This window comes from Tinamus guttatus, unplaced genomic scaffold, assembly GCF_059628265.1.
Source record: "Tinamus guttatus ecotype Peru unplaced genomic scaffold, ASM5962826v1 Tinamus_guttatus_pri_ptg000049l, whole genome shotgun sequence".
NCBI lineage: Eukaryota > Metazoa > Chordata > Aves > Tinamiformes > Tinamidae > Tinamus > Tinamus guttatus.
This window is the reverse complement of record NW_028288583.1, coordinates 968,649-984,457: the sequence shown is the minus strand read 5'-3', so window position 1 is coordinate 984,457 and position 15,809 is coordinate 968,649. Positions and strand designations below refer to the sequence as shown.

At 56.2% G+C, this 15,809-nt stretch overlaps 1 protein-coding gene across 1 annotated transcript; it reads right to left on the bottom strand.

Moving 5' to 3' along the window:
• Positions 1-340: 340 nt before the first annotated feature.
• Positions 341-4,726, bottom strand: LOC148595893 (maestro heat-like repeat-containing protein family member 7). The gene is given in 12 exon segments (XM_088539819.1): positions 341-501; positions 804-860; positions 1,081-1,108; positions 1,110-1,187; positions 1,291-1,392; positions 1,687-1,842; positions 2,469-2,645; positions 2,865-3,015; positions 3,515-3,652; positions 3,740-3,927; positions 4,252-4,399; positions 4,578-4,726. Coding segments are annotated over 11 exon segments (1,371 nt in total). The 5' UTR covers positions 4,387-4,399; positions 4,578-4,726.
• Positions 4,727-15,809: the final 11,083 nt, after the last annotated feature.

Below are 15,809 nucleotides of genomic sequence, written 5' to 3'. Positions count from 1 at the left end.
TTACTGGAGGAAGAGGGCACTCGGCCGCACACAGGAAAATGCTGGTTCCTGCAGGGAAGGAGTTTCCCCTCCCACCCTTCTGTCCTCCAAAAAGAAGAAAAGAAAAAGAAAACAATAAAATAAACCCAGCACTCAATCTGGAGGAAGAGGAAGGGCTTTACTGCTGAAGAAGGCTCTACAAAGGGCTGAAGTGGTGGCACAATCAGGGAACAGGAGGCACTTGAGTTGTGGAGCTGTCCTTTTGCTGCAGGAGTTGCCAGCGGGGATGCAGAGCACTTGCAGGCCTTGGGTGTGCAGCACTGTGGCGTTGGCACTTTGGGGCCAGCTCTGCCCAGCAGAGTCACCTCCTGGCAGGAGGGTGACACCTCTCCCACACTCGCCAGAGCCAGCGACCGAGCGCTCCGAAGCAGGACCTTTGCCTTGGTGTTGTCAGGAGCAGGATGGTCTGTGCTGCCAGGCTGCGGACTGCGGGTTCAGCGTCATTTTGCAGAGGCTGGAGGGCTGAGGTAGAAAGGAACAGAGCAGATAAGAGACTCCCGTATTTGCAGAGAACCCAGGAATCCCCCCAGAACAGGGCTGGTCCCACCCAGTTCTTCCCACAGTGAGGAGGGAGCACGAGGGATCAGGGATCTGCTGCAGGTTGCTGGTCAGGAATGCCCCAGGTGACCCCCAAAGCCCCTTCCTGGCCCAACACAGCAGACGGGGCCTTGGTCGCCTGTGGCAGGGCAGGGAATTGGGGCTCCCTTCCAGACTCCTCCTTCCCCCCTGGCAGGGCCAGCTGGCGCTGCGCTGCTCGCACTCACCCTTGCAGATCTCCTGCACCTTCTCCTCCTTCTGCCTCCCTTGCTGCCCGATGAGCCCTAGGCAAACACCGCCCGTCACCCCCCGTAGTCCCCGGCACGGCCCTGGCAGCGCAGCTCCCGCTGGCCTTGGCAGCCTGGCCACGTGTCCTCCTCCCCCTGGGCAAGGCTGGCCCCAGCACGGCCCCAGCGTGGAGGATGCAGGCAGGCAGCGAGGGCCTCGAGAGCCTCCTCGCAGCCCCTCCGTGTGCCCAGGGGTGGCCCTGGCCTCGTGGCTCACCAAGGAACCTCACGGCGGCCTCCCGCCCGCACACACGCCTCCGTGTCCTGCAGGTAGCGCAGGCTGTGCTCAAGGTAGTGCTCCACTCTGCTTTTGTCCTTGCGCACCTGGAGACAGCACAAGGCCATGGCTTGGCAAGAAGCCCTCCTGGGGAGCCAGCTCTGCCCCCTCTCCCCAGCCTGGGCCCAGGGACTCGGGCCTTGTGCTCACCAGGTGCTCCCCGATCTTCCAGGTCTCCCCACTTCTGGCCAGTTCCTTGAGCTTCTCCCACTGCAGCAGGTGAGCAGCACCGGCGAGGGCTTCCTGAGAGGCCTGCAGAGCTGCAGAGAGGGCGAGATGCCACCACGGCCAGGACAAGACACCCTGTATCCCCCTCATGTGGGCAGGCCTCGGAGTCTTTCCCAGGCCGTAACAGGAACATGCTGCTTGGGACCAGCTCTGCCCCTCACTGAAGGCAAGGGCAGCTCCTGCCCGTTCCTGGGGACACGGGACATCGGCCCTCACGCTGACATGTCTTCCAGGGCACACTTGTCCGCAGCCCGTGCCTTAGTGCTCAGGCCCGCCCAAGCGATGTCAGCACTGCTTCCCCAAGGGCCTTCCCCGTACCTGGGCCACGCTCTGGATCTGCTCGCTCATGTGGAGGAAGAGCGGGACCAGGCTCCTGTGCACCAGCTCTTTCATGCCCTCTTTCCTGATGCCGGTCGTGGCGGCCAGCAGGTCTTTGAACAGGAGGACAGAGAGCTCTTGAACTGTGCTGTCCTCCTGCAGAGAGGGAGGAGAGGAGGGGAGGCCTCAGCAGGGATCCCAGGAACTGGTCATGACAGGAGGCTTTGCCTTTGTGAGGCCTCCTTCTCTCCAGGTGCGACTTTCCCCAGCCCTCCATAGGGACGAGCTGGGGACAACCTCTGCGGATGCAGCCTGGAGAGGGAGGGTCGTCGGCAGCAGCGGGACAAGGTTCCCTGGGCTCTGGCTCCCTCTCCCTCTGCCAGGAATTTCTAGGGCTCCATCAGGGCCCCCGTGCAGAAGAGGCCCACAGGGAGGGACAGCCCTGGGGCACGGCCTCTGCCTTGCTCTCCAGCCTGCTCCTGCCTCGTAGCTCATCTCTGCCCAGGCCAGGACAAGCAGCGCAGGGAGTCAAGCAGGAGACAGAGCAGCTGAGGCAGAAGTGGGGCCAGGGATCTAGTCCACAGCCCAGGACTCCAAGGGCAGCACAGGGAATGGGCTGACGAGCAGAGGGCAGAAGACCTGACAGGCAGCAGGGCCTTTGGTGGGAGCTGCAAATCCACCTGCCCATGGGCACACGTGCAGAGGGACACACAGCACTCATAGCCACGCGAACAGGGCCCCACACCCGCCAGGAGAGTCTCCAGCTCTCCCTCCAGCCTTACATCCTCAAAGTGTGGGAGAAGCTTCTCTGCCAGCCATGGGACAAAGGGATAGGAGATCTTCTGACCCGGGTGGCTGAAGAAGTTTTGCAGCAACACCAGGCTCTCCACGCGCACATCACTTCGATGGTCCTGCAGGCACTCCACGATGTCTTTAGTCAGGCCCCACATTTTCCTCCTCTGTGTGGAAGACACAAGTGCCTCATGTGAAGCCAGGGCAGGCCCACAAGGGCTCTGGGCGCTGATTCCCCATGAGGGCTGCAGGGCAGGGCAGCCCTGTCCAAGGGCTCCTGGGCATGCCAGGGCCTCTCCGTGGGGGAAGGCTGCTGCCTCCAGGCCAGGAGCCCTTCCCGAGGGCACCGGAGCCGTTGTCCTTGTGCAGCACAGCCAAGGGGCTGCCTTGAAAGACTCGGGGCAGAGGAAGGGCAGCGGAGACTGGGGAGCAGCTCCCATCCCTCCGTTCGCCATGAGGTCCACCTCAACATGGAAAGCCATGGTGGGCAGGTGATGGAGCTGGTCCTCTGGGCTCTTCAGCAGCCTGAGTAGCTGTCTGGAGATCCAGCAGCACAGGGGTCTGCACGTGCCCCTCATCACTCTGGCAGGAGGAAGAAGGTGCTGTTGGTCCTCAGCCGAGCAGGCAAACCTGCTCTGAAATGGCTCAGCCCCCTCAGCTATTTCCCAGTGCAGGACAAGGCAGGCATGGGCAGTGCTCGGCACAGCGTGACCACAGCCAGCGTGTCCCCAGGGCTCTCTGTGATAGGAGCCCAGGCCCCAGGGGAGGGCACTCCAGGGCTTTGGGAGGGGAGCCCTCTTTCAAGGCATCCGCTCCCAGCACTCCCAACACCAACTGCTCCCCCAGCAGCTCTCAACGCTGCAATGGGGCAGGGAGCTCCCATGGCCATTTGGCTGTGTTACTCCCTGCCACAAGCACTGTGACTGCAGTGCCCTTCTTGGAGAGCTGGAGTTCCCCTCCATCCCAAGGAAGGACATTTGTGACCCCGAAACCGAGGCCGAGGTACTGGGGGAGAGCTGGGCGTAAAGGGCTGTACCTGGCCAGCACAACGAGTCCCCTCTGAGATGACTCTGCCTGCAGCAAGAGCTCCCAGCCGCCGCTTTGCTCGACAGCCTGTGCCACGTCCCGATAGCCACCACAGCGGAGGAGACCTTGCATGGCCTCCACGGCGCACCTGCATGCGAGCAAAGCCCAGGTCACAGCGGCAGCCTGGCCCTGTCTCCGGGCCCAAGGCACAGACGGGGCGAGCGGGATGGAGCACCTGACGTGGCTGCTGGCGTGGGACTCATCCCGCTGGCTTTCGCGCTGCAGGGGATGGGTTTCCTGGCGGGTGAACTCGGCTGCGGAGAACAGCTGAAGGAGCAGCGCCAAGAAGAGCGGGCAGAATTCCGCCTCCACCGCCTGCGGGCAGACGGGCTCCTGCACGATGGCACACAGGGCTCTCATTGCCTGCGGAAAACAAGCAGAGACACCTCAGCGCTGAGCAGGGCCTGTCGCAGTGCCGCAGACCCAGGGGAGAGGCTCAGCACAGCCTTGGGCCTCAGGAAATGGGACTGGGGGACAGGGTAGGACGGTGATCTCCTGAACATGGCCAGCCTGGGTGTTGGTGCTCAGAGAGGCCCAAGCAGCTCTTTTCAGCGCTTTGTGCTGGTGCGTGGAGGGCTGGCACTGGGCATGTTGCGTCCATGGGCCCGGGGAGGTCCCTGCAGAGCAGAGGGCCCAGGGGGGCAACTGGCAGCCTGGGGCAGAGTGAGGCCTCATCCCACAACTCACAGCCAGGGGAAGGCTGCCGGCGTTTTCCGCCTCCCAGCCGGACAGCTCCTGCAGGGGCCACTTCTCCATCCAGCTCAGCAGGTTTTCCAGCACGTCTGCCGCAACGCGGGGCTCCTCCATGAGCACCTTCCACATGGTGCTGGCAGCGCTGCAGACCCGGAGGGCTGGGTCAGGGCCCTCCTCGGGCACGGCTGCAGCCTGGGTAGGCCCTGCAGGCGCTGCCCCCAGCCACCCCTCCATGCTGGCAGCCCCCAAGGTCCTGGCTCTGCACCTTTGGGCCCTTCTGCCCATGTGCCATGAGCTCTGGAGGCTGACGAGCCCTGTACCTGTTGCAGAGCGGGGAGCAGCACAGCAGGCTCACGGTCACCTTGTCAGGGTAGGAGCGGGCCAGCAGGCAAAGGGTCCTGTTCAAGGTGACCCACGCCGACGACTCCCTGACGTCCTTGGTGTTCTGGTGCAGGCACCGTACAACCCGCGGCAGGGAGTTGTGGCAGGGAGAGGGAGGTCACTACCAGAGAGCAACCACTACCCCAGCTCCCACACACATCCCGTCCCCCTTCCAGCACTGCCAACGTTCCCTGCTGCCTTCCAAGGGCATCGGATGCCCAAGCAGCCCGGTTCTCACCCGGACCACAAAGTGTGCCCAGCATGAGTTTTGGGAATGCTTCAAACTTCCCTTGCCATGCTCTTTGCAGCCTAACTCCAAATGGGGATCTATGCTTCCTCCATCTCCTAACTCCACAGCATAACTAATGCGCAACTCCGCAACTTCTTTAGTAAGGAAAACAAGAACAATCCTGTTTCTCACTCCAACCACAAAAGCTGCCAGGCATGACTCCTGGCACAGCTTCACACTTCCCTTGGCATGCCCTCTGCAGCCTCACTCCAAATGGGGCTCTGTGCTTCTTCCATCTCCTAACTCCATGCTGCCACTAATGCACAACTCCAGCATTTCTATTGGCAGGAAAACAGCACAGACCCTGTTTCTCAGCCCAGCCACAAAAGCTGCCAGGTGTTGGGGCCTTGGTCGTTTTGCAAGAATATGAGAAACTGAAGTGATAGGATTCAAGGTCACCCGGAGGAGAAGATAACGCTTGTTAGGAACTTTTAATGAACTAAGCCAGCCACAACCAGATAAGCGTCCGGGAGGCCCAGCAACAGAGCATCGAGAAGAACACCAGTGAGCTGCAAGCTAGTTATGCATGGACACTATGGCCCAACCAATGGGAGTGCTGTTGTTTAGCGCGTGTCCGCGTGTACAGATGTTGGAATTGTATAAAGCTACGTAGGAGACAATAGTAAAGCGAATCGAACCTGCTTCACATTGAAGTGTCGTTCATTCCGTCTCACAATGGTGTGTCTCGGCATCTGGTGACCCCGACGTGATACTGGGTAGAGTGGAGCTGGAAACACGAGGATCCTGCAGCCAGCGGAGAAGTAGCTGGGCACCCGAAGAAAGGCGGATCGTGGCCACGGCTGACCGGTGAGTCAGGAAGCAGGATGGGTATTGCTGCATCAGCAATGGAGCGCGCAACTATAGAAAGTTTGTTAAACTCGCTCGAAAGACTGAGACGGTGATCTCAAAGGCCGATTTAACTGACTTACTGCTGTTCTGTAGACGGAGAGGGCTCATGGAGGAAGCTCCTCAGGTATATAAGCTCGAGTCCTGGGAGCGATTAGGAAAGGAACTGTGGGATGGTGTGCAAGTAGGTTCAAAGGAAGCTCGGCGACTTGCGAAAATATATCGTCCCATGCAGCTAATGGTTGAACAATTGCACGGGGAGGCCCAAGTCGCTGCCGCTCTGCGGGAAGCAATCCACGGAGGGAAAGGGGAGGAGACAGGACCACCGGCGGGGGCTGAGGAAAGGGCCGGAGTGGCGAGAAAGTCAGCAAAAAGTTCGGGGAAGTTGGAGAATAGTGGCAGTGAGTGTAATGCAGCCGTGGATGCTGTGAAGCAGGCACTGTTTTTAGTGCTGTCAGAACGAAAGGCCCCATCATTTACGATGGTGAAGCAGGGATTGCAGGAGTCCTATGGAAATTTGGTGAATAGGCTCGTGCAGTCCCTGGAGCAAGCTACTGATGAACAGACCCTCTGCAAGCTTTCGATCTGGTGCAGAGAGAATGGGTTCAAAGCCGAGCCCCACCTAGCATTCGAATCCGATGTGAAAGCCAAAAGCAAAGTGGCCGTCGGAGCCACGTCCACCTTTGTGAGCACTTCAGGACCGGGACCGCCACACCACCGAAAACCGCTGGTGTTTGGAGATCCATCGCCAACCCCCCCGCCTGTGCCTGCTTCTGTGCCTGCACCTGCGGCGCCTACACCGTCCGTGCCCCCGATTCCGGACCGCCCCCATCGCGCCTGAAGAACGGCCCGGCTGGGTCCGGGTCTTGTTAGATCACCTTTAAAAAAGAGAAAGGGGGGCCGGGGAAGAGAAGGTGAATGAGATCAAGGAGACTGATGTTGCTGAGGGCTTGACGACAGCCAGGGGGGAGGTGCAGAGGAATTTGATCTGTCCTTTAAAGTGGGGGTTGAAGAATTGTAATGCTTTGAGTGAGGACAGAAACCGTTATTAGGGCTATTATTTCTATTTGCTATGTTGATCTCTATTATGTGTTGTACCCTTTGTATATTGATGCTGACACGAGGTATGGTTGAAAGCTGGAAATTTGTATGATCCGTAGAGTCATAAAACTGTTGTGCGAAATAGAATCCAAGATCTTGAGAAAGAAGATGTTTGCCTGCCCAGGCTGAGCGATAAGGAGCGCGGAGGCGGCTGCTCAGCCAGGCTCACAGCCGACCTCCTCCGAAAGCAGTTGAAGGCGGCTGCTCGACCGGACTTGTAGCCAGCTTAACTGCAAACATCCTCTAAACTAATTTGAAGGTCAAACACCTGAGAGGGAGGGGGATGAGAAAGCAGGACCCTCAGACTGACAGCTGGGACCACTTACTGGTATGCACACCTGCGCGACCAGGAGGGAAGGTTATGTGACTGAAGGCGGAGTTTGTCCGCTCCCCAGTCTGCCTGCTGGCACGTACTGGCCCTATGTGGCAGGATGCACCAGGCATAAACAGACAGTGCGGAGAGAGAGGGGGGTGAGGCACCTAACACTGAGACCCACGTTGTCTCTGCGGGGACGCCCGCCGAGTTAGGAGCCTGTCAGCAACCCTCTAATCCGCCAACTCGAGGGAATGTTCAGTCTCAGTGTCCTGCCGACAACCAGTGGAACTCACTAGCGGAGTGCACAGCTACGTGAGGTCATGCCACTGGATGGAAATTGTGTTTGCGCTGTTTGTGTGTGTGGTGTTTAGATCTTTATTGTGTAGTATATATCAGCAGAGAGGGCTGAATAAGCACAAAAGAAAGTGCAGAATTTGAAAGCGGGAAAGCCAGGAATAACTCAGACTACCTCCCCCGTCCACCCGCCTGCCATCCACCAGTGGAGGACTGGGAGCCGCACTCTGACTTGTATCCTTGGCAAGAGAGGAAACCAAATTGAAGCTATGCAAACATAAATAGAAATGGAAATAGAGGACCTTCCAAATGATTGGGACATCTTAATAAGTGATTTAAAAGATTGTTTTTTCACCAAACCATTGCATCCTGAGGACCGTGACATAGTGGAACATATGAACCAAACACTGAAATGCCAGCTACAAAAAATAAGAAATTGGCAAGAGCAATATATGTTTTAAATTGTTGAGATTACCCCAGGATAGCCTAGTCCCTCTGATGGTCAAACACAGGGCTGGGCTAAAGGGAGCCCTGACAGAAGTAAAGTCGGGTCCGTGTAAGGTGATGCTGAGAGACTGGAACACGGGAAAATGGAAAAGGGTATGCTTGTGTCATTACAGATCCTGGAACCAGATGGGTGCCAGCAAAATGGGTGAGACCTTGGCTGGAAGCAAACTCGCAGACATCAGACGTAGCAGGCAAGCAGCCGGTACCCTAACTGTGGAAAGTGTGAGCCTGCAGAAGAACAACATGGGAGGAAGAAACGTTACTGTTATTATTAGCTGTATATTGTGGCTTTTAGGAGGTAATGTTGCTTTTAATGCTATTATAGGAGCTGATGCTTCTTTTAATGGATATGTCGTGCTTCTTAGGCATATTGTTAATTATACCCAAATTAAGAGTTGTTGGCTTTGTGGGACAGCAGATTAATTTGATGCACTGGTGTTAGGCATTCCTCTAAGCAACTGGACAGACCTGAATCCATATAGCCTACTGAATACATCATATCAGTGAAAAAAGGGGAAATTGTGGGAGCATATCTAAGTAACGGAGAGTTCCCGATAGAAGACGGATACAATGAGCTGGACTAAGACCAAGGCAAAAAGATTGTGGGAAAGTCACCAGCTGCAAGAACTCAAAAGTAGGAGAGGAAGAATCTGTGAACAAGCTAATCAGTGCAGGATAGAGACTGTGTGCGGGCCAATCATGTAAACGTGTGCCCCGATATCCAGGAACAATGCATCCATCGCGTAGGACAGCTCATCTCCACCCAGTGGGCAGGACGGCAATGCCCTGAGCTTCCAATATGCCTCATGGTCGTCTCCAACCCAATCTCGGTGTTTGCCCTCATCATGCAGTGGCAAAAGAAAAAAGGGGGAGAAGACAATTATCATTACACTCATCGCTTTATCCTTCTGGAATGGGTATTTTTAGCAATGCAGCCACAAAAGAGTGTTCAAACTCGAATGGAAGTGCTCGGTGAAGCAATCAAAAAGGCATTAGATATGTGGCAAATGAACATCACACATGTACCTGAATTTGGGCACCTCAAGTATGTCCACGTGTCCATAGACACCTACTCTAAATTTGTGTGGACCATGGTGCAGACCGGCGAAAGGGCCCTACCTGTCTGCAGGCATCTAACCACATGTTTTGTGGTCATGGGCTCGCCCGAGCACATTAAAACAGATAATGGCCCTTGCTTTCGATCTAGACCAACACAAGCATGGGCGGAAAAATGGGGGATCTGATTGAAACACGGAATCCCTTACAATAGTCAGGGACAGGCTATTGTTGAACGCGCGCATCGCACTCTTAAACAGCAGTTAACTCGGCTTGGGGAGGGGGAAGGATATACAGGTGGCATACCTTAGAAAGAACAGCAAAAACTTTTAAGTCGAGCCCTTTATGTGTTAAATCACCATTGCCGTGGGGAAGAATCAGTAACACCTATAAGCGCTCATTTCGGACAAGGAGAAAAAAGACCACTGCCAAAGGTGCGGGTGCGCGCTGGAGTGATGATAACCTTCCTTCTAATAATGATCAAGATGACTGACGGAGGGTCCTGAAAAGATCCAAGACTGTGCAACCGTCACTATGTGCAACAACAGAATGTCTGGGCTATTTCCCCTTCTGTGGTAACCGAGCTTGGAATGGGGTCCCCACCAAAACAATTGGAGGGCCATGTACGGTTGGACAGGTCAGTATGGCTATGCCTTGGGTTCACCCAAATGCAACACAGCGGGTGAGGACCCGACGAGAAGCAGGTAGTGCAGTATTGACAGAATAGTACGACACAGTAAAACTATGGAGTTGGTGGGAGGCTTTCTTTACGTCTCCTTTTGTAGCAGGAGCAGCAGCTCGCGCTATTATTGCTGCCTGCCCTGATTGTGCAAGATTGACCCCTTTACAAGAAATGGGTACCAACCCGAGAGGGCTACAAGCAAGGCAGATATGGCAATCGGATGTTACAGAATTTGCGTCCTTTGGGCGACTGAAGTATTTACATGTTACTGTAGATACCTGCTCGAAGGCTCTTTGGGCGACCCCAGCCACTTCCACAAACGCCAAGTTGGCCTGCGAACATTGGGCTCAGGCAATTGCCATCCTAGGGAAGCCTGACATCATAAAGACAGACAACGCACCCACATATAAGAGTAACACCTGTAAAACCTTTTTCCAGCAATGGGGAATAACTATCTTTGTGTCCCTACATCTCGCAGGGGGCACTGCCGCCCGAACAATGACTTCCTTAAAGCAGCTAGCATGCTGGACAAGGAATGAGTTAAATTTAACGTCAGACATTTTACACCAGCTATCGCAGGTTGTAGCTAGTGTTAATCATGCTGTTCTGTAGAATAGAGCCGCAATAGATTTTCTGCTATTAGCACATGGGCATGGGTGTGAGGATTTTGAGGGTATGTGTTGTTTAAACTTGTCCGATCATTCAGAGTCCGTCCATAAAAAGATTGTGAACTTGAGGGAAGGACTGCATAGGTTAAAAGAAGAAAGTTGGGGATTAGAAGATAGGCTCAGATCGCTAGGCTTAGGACCATGGATTACAGGAATTTTGTACCACTTGTGCGTGATCGGGATGGTTATACTCGTGCTTGTAACTATGTTGCCTTGCTGCTGCCAATGCTTGCAACGCTTGATGCATGATATCACTAATTCTGTTTTTGAAAAAAGAGGGGGAAGTGTTGGGGCCTTGGTTGTTTTGCAAGAATATGAGGAACTGAAGTAATAGGATTCAAGGTCACCCGGAGGAGAAGATAACGCTTGTTAGCAACTTTTAATGAACTAAGCCAGCCACAACCAGATAAGCGTCCGGGAGGCCCAGCAACAGAGCATCGAGAAGAACACCAGCCAGCTGCAAGCTAGTTATGCGTGGACACTATAGCCCAACCAATGGGAGTGCTGTTGCTTAGTGCGTGTCCGCGTGTACAGATGTTGGAATTGTATAAAGCTACATAGCAGACAGTAGTAAAACGATTCGAACCTGCTTCACATTGAAGTGTTGTTCATTCCGTCTCGCGATGGTGGACCTCGGCAGCCAGGCATGAGTCGTGGCACTGCTTAACACTTCCCTTGGCATGCCCTTTGCAGCCGCACTCCAAATGCACTCCAATGCACAACAGGAAAGGGAAAGGAAAAGATTGGAAAAATAAAATGGAACATAAGCAGTGAAAGGAAAAAGAAAGAAAGGAAAAGGAAAATAAGATCAAAAAGGAAAAAGGAAAAGAAAGAAGAGATACATGCCATGCAGAGCCATGCAGAGCCATGCAGAGATGCGGCAGAACCAGAGCAGCTTCTTTGAAGGAAGCTGAAGAGAGGGCTAAAGCAGTGGAGCAGGACTGGGGCGAGCGTGTGCGTGAGGGCTGGTCCCTGCAGGTGGTCATTGCCCGCAGTGAGCCAGGCTGTTGGGCGCACTCAGCTGCTCCCCGTGTGCCGCGTGACTCCCGCTGGGGCTGGCACTGCTGCCTGCCAGCTCATCTGCCAACAACCTCCTTGTCTTCTTCCTCGCTTGTCCCATTTTGCCAGGCACCATACACTCACTCCGAACACCCTAAGGGAGCAAGAAATTCCACCACCTGTCATTGGAATGGATACACATTGCTGGAAAAGGACCATTGTTCCTTTGCAGGCCTGGCCTTGGAGGCTCCCTTCCTTTCCAGAGAGCCATGCCTGCTCTCCTGAGGATGAGCTTGTCCTCTCTTGGCACTGCTTGAGTGCAGGCATTTAGAAGGGAAGCGCCTGAGTGTTGAGCAGAGCTGCAGTCCCTGCTGCCTGTGGGGAATGCTCTTGGGCTCAGTGATGTCCTACACTCCTTTCCTCTGCAACAATTTTCTCCCAGGAGACCAACTTTGGAAGAAATAAATGCAAAGCAAAGAAGGAAGAAAGGGGAAAGAGGTTGGTTAAAAAAAAGAGAAAAGGAGATAAAGGAAAAAGAAGAGTAAGGATAAATAGACGTAAAAGGAAAGGGAAAGAAAAAGATTGAAAAAATAAAAAGGAAAATAAACAGTGAAAGGAAAAAGAAAGAAAGGAAAAGGAAAATAAGATCAAAAAGGAAAAAGGAAAAGAAAGAAGAGATACAAAGATATAAGAAGAGAAACAGAAAGAGACATGGGAAAAGAACAAGAGAAAGAAAAAGAAATGGAAAAAAAAGGAAGAAGAGATTTGAAAAAGAAATTGGAAAAAAAGAGAAAAAGAACAGAAAAAAGAAAACAAAGGAGAGGAACAAGAAAAAAGTACACACAGGAATAATAAGGAGAAGGAAAAGGAAAAGAGAAAAAGAAGAAAAAAGAAAAAGAATAAGAAAAAGAAAAGATGGCAAAGAGACTGTGACAACCCAGGGCCATGTGTGAAGGGAAGTTCTAGAGGGACGTTTTGCTGGCCCTCACTGGCCCCTAGGGTCTGGAATCATGGGGCTGCACACACACATCTGCAATGGGGATGATTTTTTGCCTGAGCTCAAGTGGAAACAAGACGCAACACTTAAGCCATGATACAGGAATATATATTTAAACAACAAGAACAAAAATAACAATATAATAAGCAATAACAACAAGAAAAAATACAACAATATAATCAACAATAACAACAACACTATCAACAACAAATTAACAACAACAAATGCTACTATAAGAGTCTATAGAAAAAAGCAGGTTATCGCTGGCATCCCTGGGCCCAGCGCTTGCTGGCAGCAGCCAGAGTGAAGGGGACGTTGGCCTGCAAGGGAAAAGGAGGCGTGAGCAGGGCCGAGGAGCGGCTCGGGGGCTCCCGTGGAGCAGAGGCTCTTTGGCGGCTGCGCGGGCTCTTTGGCAGCAGCGCTGCCGTCATTGGTGCCCTGGCAGAGGCTTGGCGTGGCCAGCGCAGCCCAGAGGCCGGCAGAGGGGCTGAGGCAGCAGGTGCCCAGGCCTTGGGCGCTCCTGCGCCCTGTGCAGCTCTGCCCCGGCGCCGCGGCCCGCCAGAGCGCCCGCACACCTGGGCCAGGCTCCCGCGCGGCTGCTCCCCAAAGGCAGCGCGGAGCAGCGCCAAGGGGCCAGGCACAGCCCCAGCTCTGCCCGTGCAGCCGGCAGCAGGGGCCATACCTGGGGGCTGCAGCCAGAGCTCTCCCAGTCCATGGGCTCCTCTTGGCTGCAGCCGACCAGGCCGTTGTTCCCCACCGTCTGGAAGAGAGCGGGAGACCTTGGTGGGGACGGTGCGTGGGGAAGAAAAAGGACAAGCGCGTCCAAGGGCTGCGGGGGTTGTACCTGGCTGCTGCCATAGCTTTGCCATTCCATGGGCTCAGGACGGTCCCCTGAAGGCCCCCCCTTCATGCATGGAGCCTGCAAGAGAGAGGGAGGTGTATGCAGGACAGGTCTCACATCTGAAGGACCCTGGTCCCAGGGCCCTCCTTCCTGCATTGGAAAACAGGAAAGTGGGAAGGGGCCAGGCCCAGTCCCAGCTCCCCTCATGCAGCTGGACGCAGGGGCAATACCTGTAGGGCACAGCTGGAGTATTCCCACTCCATAGGCTCCTCACCTTGAGTGCCGGGGGTCTGGAAGAGAGCAGGAGAACTTGTGGGGATGGTCATGGTGGCAGCGCTGGCTCTGTGCATGGGCCCTCGTGTCCCCTGTGTGCGCGGGGCAGGCGGTGCACAGAGCCAGGGCGCCAGGCTCAGGCAGCAGCCCCCGAGGCCTTGGCCGCTCCTGGCCCTGGCGCAGCTCTGCCCCAGCACCCAGGCCTGCCAGAGCTCCCTGCCACCTCTGCCACCAGCCCTGCGGCTGCTCTCGCAGAGCCAAGCGCCAGCCGTCCCCGCGCAGCCTCTGCCTGCGCACACAGTACCTGCACTGAGCTCTCCCAGTCCATCTCTTCAACTTGAGAATTATCCATATTTTTCAGTGTCGAGCAACTGCAAGAGAAAAGTAGTCATTGTCATTTGCAGCCCTGGGAGCAGGGGTCCCTGTCCCAGGAGCCTCTTGGCGTCTCCGTGCGCGGGAGCGGTGGGGCCCGCAGCAGGCAGTGCCGGGCCTGCCCGCAGGAGCCTCCTTCCCCCCGGCAGCCCCTTTGGCAGCCAGGCAGGGGGGAGCCCAGGGCCAAGCGGAGCAGAGAAAAGGGCAAGGGCAGCGGTGCGAGCGCCAAGGGGCACGCGGCGGCTTTGGGGCCTCCCCTGGGAGGCATCGCGCAGGCTGCCCTGGAGCCCCGCAGCTCCCCTGCATCTTGTGGGCACCACGGGTGGCCCCTGGTGCTGCGCGGCCCTGCTGCTCACCTGGCCTTGCTACTCGGTGGCCAGCGCTCAGGCTACTGGTCCACGGAGCCCTGGGAAGCATCCGTGTTCCCGTGGCGATAACTGCCCCTCTGGGATGTTCCACTGCTCCGTGCGGGGAGGAGGGCAGCGGCAGGGGCCAGGGGGGCTGCTGTGAGGAAGGGTCTGCATGTGCTGGACTCTTGCTGGCCCTGCTGAGCCTGGTGGCAGAGAGCAGTGCGTGGCCTTGGGCTTGCTGGGTGCCAAGGAGGGCTCCTCACGCAGCCCCATGGCGCTGCTGGCGGCTGCCTGCCCAGAGGCCGGGCTGCACTTGGGGCTCTGCTTCCAGCCCTGCAAGCAGCCTTGAACGCGTTGATCTTTCTTCCCTGCTCCCCTCCTGCCCTTACAGCCCCATGGACTGGAGGAAGTTTTGTTTTCCACGGCTGAGACGTGTTCCTTTGTAGCGCAATGAGCGCGAAGGGCAGTTGTGCCCCGGGGCCAGGTGTGCATGTCCTCAGCAGAGCCTTTGTGAGTTGGTGGTGGCCTGGGAGCACCTGGAGCTGCTGGGCTCCTTCTCTTGTCCTGCCGCGCATCTTGCAGGGGCCGTGTGCTGTGGCTGAGAGCAGCCTTGGTGCGGCTCCTGCACTGCTGGCCCTGCCACGGCTTCCTAGGGCTGCAGAGGGCAGAGCAGGCACAAATGTGCCCTCAGCAGCAGCAGGGATCTGGCAGCTCTGGCCAGCACTGGGCTACAATGGTCATTTGCTAAAAGAGGTGAATTCCCAGCCTTAGGGTAAGACGGGAATGCCAAGGGGTAATGAAGCAGGAGATCTCCCTGATGCCGTCAGGTGTTTCCCTTGCACAGAGGAAATCCCTCCAAAAGCAAACAGCGGAACATCTGCCACCAAAGTGCTATAGCCCAGAGGAGCTCCTTGGTGCTGGCCAAGCTTGCTTGCTGGCATGCCGCAGTGCCCCTGCGAGGCAGAGCGCAGCTGCTGGGAAGGGGCTGGCGCCAGAGGTGCGCGGAGGGCTCTGGGTGGCTCCCAAGCAGCCGCAGGGCTGGTGGCGCGGGGAATTGGTGGCAGGCATTTGTCTGCTGCCCTGGGAATGCTGGAGGGGAAGTGTGAAGCAGAGCAGTGTTCCCTGCAGGGAGGCGCGGGCAGAGGGCTGGGCAGCGAGCTCAGCCCCGTGGCTGTGAGGGCAAGCGCTGGGAGCCCCCTTGCCTGCGTGCACGATGCCTGCAGAGCCCAGGCGTGCGCAGTGCCCCTGGCGGCAGGAAAGGCGCTGGGAAGCCCTTGCCCCTCGCAGGCTGCTTGCATAGAAGCTGCAGCTCGTCTGCCTCACGACTGGGGCACAAGGGCCCTTGTGAGCAAGGCCTTTATTCTGTGCCCAGCTACTGCCCTCGCTCAGCACCCGTGTTGCTCTGGCGTGTCCGTCAGCAGCTTTACACATGTGGGTTTCCACAGGGTCCTATCTGCGAAGCGGTGTTTGGAGGTGCAGGAGGGATGTGTTGCCTGGAATCATGCTGACCCGTGGAGTGGCAGAGTCTCGTGTGCTCCCTGTTTTCACCTTAGCTAAAGTCAAGGAGATACCGAGAAGGT